Below are 5,000 nucleotides of genomic sequence, written 5' to 3' on the forward strand. Positions count from 1 at the left end.
TTGTCTGTCTGTCTGTCTGTCTGTCTGTCTGTCTGTCTGTCTGTCTGTCTGTCTGTCTGTCTGTCTGTCTGTCTGTCTGTCTTCAACAAGGGTAATTAGGAAAGAATTGCAGGCACTGAGGACTATGGTGATGGACATACAGGCTAATAGAGGCTTGTTTGAAGTGGATCCTGGAATTGGTATGCCTGTCTATGTGTCTGTTTGTTTGTCTGTTTGTCTGCCTGTCTTCCCATACTACTCATCACTATTTTTTATCTACTAACCCCCCCCCCAAATCATTTTCTTCGTCTTATACTTTTCTCATCTCAAATTTCTCTCTGGCCTCCTCCCCGCCCCCACATTTTTTTCTCCCATTCTCCATACCCACTACCCACCCCTCATTACTGTCTCCTCTCTAGCCCACCCCCTCTCCAGTGGGTGGTTGGAGGGTGCTCTGGTGAGGTTCGCCCCTTCTTTCCTATCAAACAACAATCGTCTTTATCTCTTCTCCTTCTTTTTAAATGTTTGTTACTCTATTGTAACACCTCTAATCTTCGACACTTATTTGACTTTATTGTATTGCAAGTGCCGTAAAACTCTTACTAAAGCTAAAAAAAAAACCCTCCCCCCTCCCCCTGAGAAAAAATGTCTTTGTCACGACGTGGGGGAATCAGTCGCTCATAAATTTTAGGACACATTGGGTTATTGGTATCATCTTAAAGCCTGTTCATTTGCCCTCCTTTGGTGAAAAAAAATATCCATGTTGAATAGAAGTGTGATTGAAGAAGAAAGGGTCACCTTGATTCAGATGTAAAATTATCGAGAAAATGGCCGCCAAAGTTTGGTAACTTCCATAGCTTGAGAGTCCTTTGATCGACGTTTTTTCCCCAGTAAAATCTACACAAAAATATATATGTACATGGACTTAAAAGGTATTGAGCCAAAAAAACAACAATTCGAAAATAATTTCCAAAACGGCGGAAAAATGCTGTTTTCTTCAGTATCATTATTTTGACGACGAGCGCCTGATTCCACCACGATGCCTCACATATACTTATAATTAACGCCTCTCCCTCCACCACCACCTCCCCCCCCCCCCCCAAACTCCAGGCGGTGACGAAGGGAACGACCAGTGGACCGCCATCTTGTACACGTCACTGTCCAACGCTCAGCCTGTGGGCGTGCACAAACACGCCATTGTGATCACCTCTGCCGAGTGTGAGTATACGGAGAGATCGATACATGATAGATAGATAGATAGATAGATAGACAGATAGATAGATAGACAGACAGATAGATAGATAGACAGACAGATAGATAGATAGACAGATAGATAGATAGATAGATAGAATAGATAGAATAGATAGAATAGATAGATATATGGATGGATGGATGGATAGATAGATAGATAGATAGATAGATAGATAGATAGATAGATAGATAGATAGATAGATAGATAGATAGATAGACAGATAGATAGATGGATGGATAGATAGATCGATAGATAGATAGATAGATAGATAGATAGATAGATAGGTATTAAGGCAGTCTCCCCCTCTCCCCCCCCCCTCTCACTAGCTCACTCACCCACTAATTTCCTTCTCTCTGTCTCTGTCTCTCTCTCTCTCTCACATTCACTCACTCACTCACCCACTAACTCACTCATTAATCTCCTCCCTTTCTCTCTCCCACACATACTCACTGGCTCACGCCCCCACTAACTTCCTAACCTCTCCCCCCCCCCTCTTTCTCTCTCTCTCATTCTCTCTCTCACTCTCTTTCACATACACACACCCTCACACTCACTCCCCTACTAACCTCCCCCCTCCCCCACCCCTTCTCTCTCTCTCCTTCTCTCTCTCTCTCTCTCTCTCTCTCTCTCACACACACACACACACACACACACTTACTCACTCATTTACTCACTCACTCACTCACTTCACTCACTCACTCACTCACTCACTCACTCACTCACTCACTCACTCACTCCCCTACTAACCTCCCTCCTCCCCCACTCTCTCTCTCTCTCTCTCTCTCCTCAGGGGAAGGTCTTCAAGCCGGTGACGTGTTGCACAGAGAGACAGACAACGTGAACAACCACTTCCACACCATCACCTACTCCTACGACTCAGCCACCCAGCAGCTGCTCATGCAGTCATGTGACAACCAGGACACCTGCTTTGATGGACACAGCATGGTGCTGACCATGCAGGACGCCTTCAGAGTGGAACTGGGACTGCCAGACACCCTGGGCTGATCGTCCTGCAAGGGACGTAACTGACAGTATCCCTGCCTTGACTGATTGCGCGGGAAAATAAATAAAGACAGAACGAAACAAAGTACAAACTCTTGCAACACCAGAAACATATGTAATTTATTGTAACAGTTTTTTTTTCCTGCTGAATTATCATGTTTTTGTTTGTGTCTTTTTGTTGTAAAGATATCTACATACTTTTGAGGGTGTTTTTTGTTCAGTTGGTTGTTGTTTCTTTTGGGTTGTTTTTTTTTTAATGTTAATTTTTTTTAAAATGCTGCAGATTTTGAATTTTCCACAGTTCAGCATCATTAAGTCCTCGAGTAATTTTTCATCTTTTTGGGTTGTCATTTTGAAAAATTGTTTTCCTTTACAGTCATCCAGCTATGTAAGTTTTTGCTTTTCCTTTTTTTTTGGTTTTGGTTCTTTTTATCCTACAATATTTCGTTAAGGACATTAAGATTTATAAATCGCAGAGAAAATTATGCCTTCTAATGTTATCATTATAGTAGAAGTAAACAAAACACTAAGTTGGCCTTTCCCAAAGTTGGCATTACTTGTAGCTAGCTCACAGGTTTTGTCATGACGATCTAGTAAAATGTTTTGTTGAACATATACAAAGACATAGGCGCTGGTTTGACTACCGCAATAAATGTGTCAACGTATTTTTTGTTCTTCTTCTCACAGCTTATTATTTTACATCTTTGTTACTCTCTAGTGTAGTGGTTATGCCCCTCGACGTTGTACGCAGAAGACACGAGTTTGTTTCTCACAATGTTGGGAAAATAACGTCAAAAAAACAAAAACAGAACAAACAAAAACAAACCGGACAGAACAGTGTATTGTCATTCGCGTCCGTAGTGAAGTGATCAAGCACTTCGCTGTCGCAGTTCGGAGATCCTAGTTTGATTCCCCAGTAAGGAACGTTTTCTCGACTGTCTCAGTCATTCTGCTGTATTCTTCTCGACCCGGATTAGCCCTGATAGGCAGGGTAGGAAACCCGACTCCTAAATTATGTACATTGTGTCGATGTGGTCGTAAAAACACCTACGTTGAAAGAGTAATCTGTCAATGGAAGAATCGAGCTGTCGGCTTTATGTTGAAATCAAGGCAATCAGTAGTAGTAATAATAATAATATGGTAATAATAAATGACATTTATATAGCGCTCAACCTCGATTGAAGTACACAGGTTCTGACAGTGCAACGTACAACTGTAGCATAAAACTTTTTTTCTGACTAAAAGAAAATCACTCCAAATATTCATCTTATTAAATTAAAAACAGAAACGACTTCAGCTGACATTTGAATGAATCAAAAGATTTGATCTCTCTTAAAGTACTTGGTAAAGCATTCCAGGTCTTGGTACTGCTTTTTTTTCTACAGACGTTTGACAGGTTGTTGAGAGGGCATCATTGGAAGGTCCTGCTTCTTTTTTTCTCCTTCTGTTGTTTCTGATTGTATGGATGGATAGTGAAGTTAGAGGTCACCGCTGGTAGTTTTTATTTTTTTTCATTTCCTGTTGTTTTTATGCTGTTCTACTGGCGGGGTTTCTTCTTTTTTTCCCCGTCTTTTGTGTCAGTTTTTGTAGGTGGGTGGATGGAAGGTGCTACTGATTCCCTGTTTTTATTTGTGTTGGTGTCTTCACAGACGGAAAGTTGGTACTCCAAGCTTTGGAAAACATGAATTTCGAAAGCCCAGTCTGCCTATCCATGGCTCAAACAATCAACACCTTCATACAGACCTATGCCGTCGACCTGACTCTACAGTGGATACCTGGCCACAGCAACATCCCAGGAAACGACAGAGCAGACACCCTTGCCAAGAAGGGAGCAACACAAACACAGCCTCACAACCCAGTATCACAACATACAGCCAAGAACATCATCAAATGCAACACCAGGGAACCGTGGCTGAATGGATGGGCAATGGGCAAAACTGGAAGAACTGTATTTGCGCATATGACAGCCCCAACTCAAAAGATGCACTAAATTCCCTGAGTAGAAGAGAACAAGTCACGATCTTTCGCCTGCGAACACAACACATTCCACTAAATTCCTACCTTAAAAGGATTGACAAGGATACCCCTCCCGACTGCCCGTTGTGTGACTGCAAGGATGAAACAGTGCCACACCACCTCTTTAACTGCCCTGCACTTTGCGACCTGCGTAGCACCTACCTACCTGCCTCCCCAGACATCGGAAATTCTCTATACAGTGACAAAGCACAGCTGATGAAAACCTGTAAATTCTTTGCCATATCGACAGACCGAAGGGCTAGAACCCAAATGGCCGCTGGATCGGAAATACTTATTCTTTCCCTCTATCCTTTCTGCCTCTTTGGTTTGGTGGAGTTTTACCGGGGGGGGGGAGGGGGGGACTTGTATGTTACACTTCTTATCTTTTCCTTTATTGTCTATGTTTGTGTAAGTAGTTGGATGGCACTAGGTCATTTTCTTTTTCTGCTGCCTCTGTATAATGACTGGTTCGTTGAAGGGTGACGCTTGGAAGTCCTATTTCTTTTGTTCCCTTCTCTTGTTTCTAGCTTTCTTTTTTACTTTTCCCAAGCAGTAAACGACTTTTGTTGCGTTGATGTGCATTACTTTACTCAAACAAACAAGAAAACCAACCAACTAACAAACAAACAAACAAACGAACGAACACATAAACAAACATACACACAAACAAACAAAGAAAAATCAAATATAAGCCGCCATTTCTTTGCAGGAGATCTTGACTTTATGCTACATCATAAACAAGTGTCAAACA

The 5,000-nt window shown here is 42.0% G+C and overlaps 1 protein-coding gene across 1 annotated transcript; it reads left to right on the plus strand.

Annotated features, from left to right (window-relative positions):
* The first annotated feature begins 104 nt into the window (after positions 1-104).
* LOC106011542 lies at positions 105-2,383 on the plus strand. Its single transcript, XM_013081592.1, has 3 exons — positions 105-179; positions 1,090-1,197; positions 2,022-2,383. Exons 1-3 carry the CDS (start codon positions 125-127, stop codon positions 2,234-2,236), a joined length of 378 nt encoding a protein of 125 aa, XP_012937046.1. The 5' UTR covers positions 105-124; the 3' UTR covers positions 2,237-2,383.
* The last annotated feature ends 2,617 nt before the right edge of the window (positions 2,384-5,000 follow it).

The sequence above is a fragment of the Aplysia californica genome, unplaced genomic scaffold, assembly GCF_000002075.1.
Source record: "Aplysia californica isolate F4 #8 unplaced genomic scaffold, AplCal3.0 scaffold00137, whole genome shotgun sequence".
NCBI lineage: Eukaryota > Metazoa > Mollusca > Gastropoda > Aplysiida > Aplysiidae > Aplysia > Aplysia californica.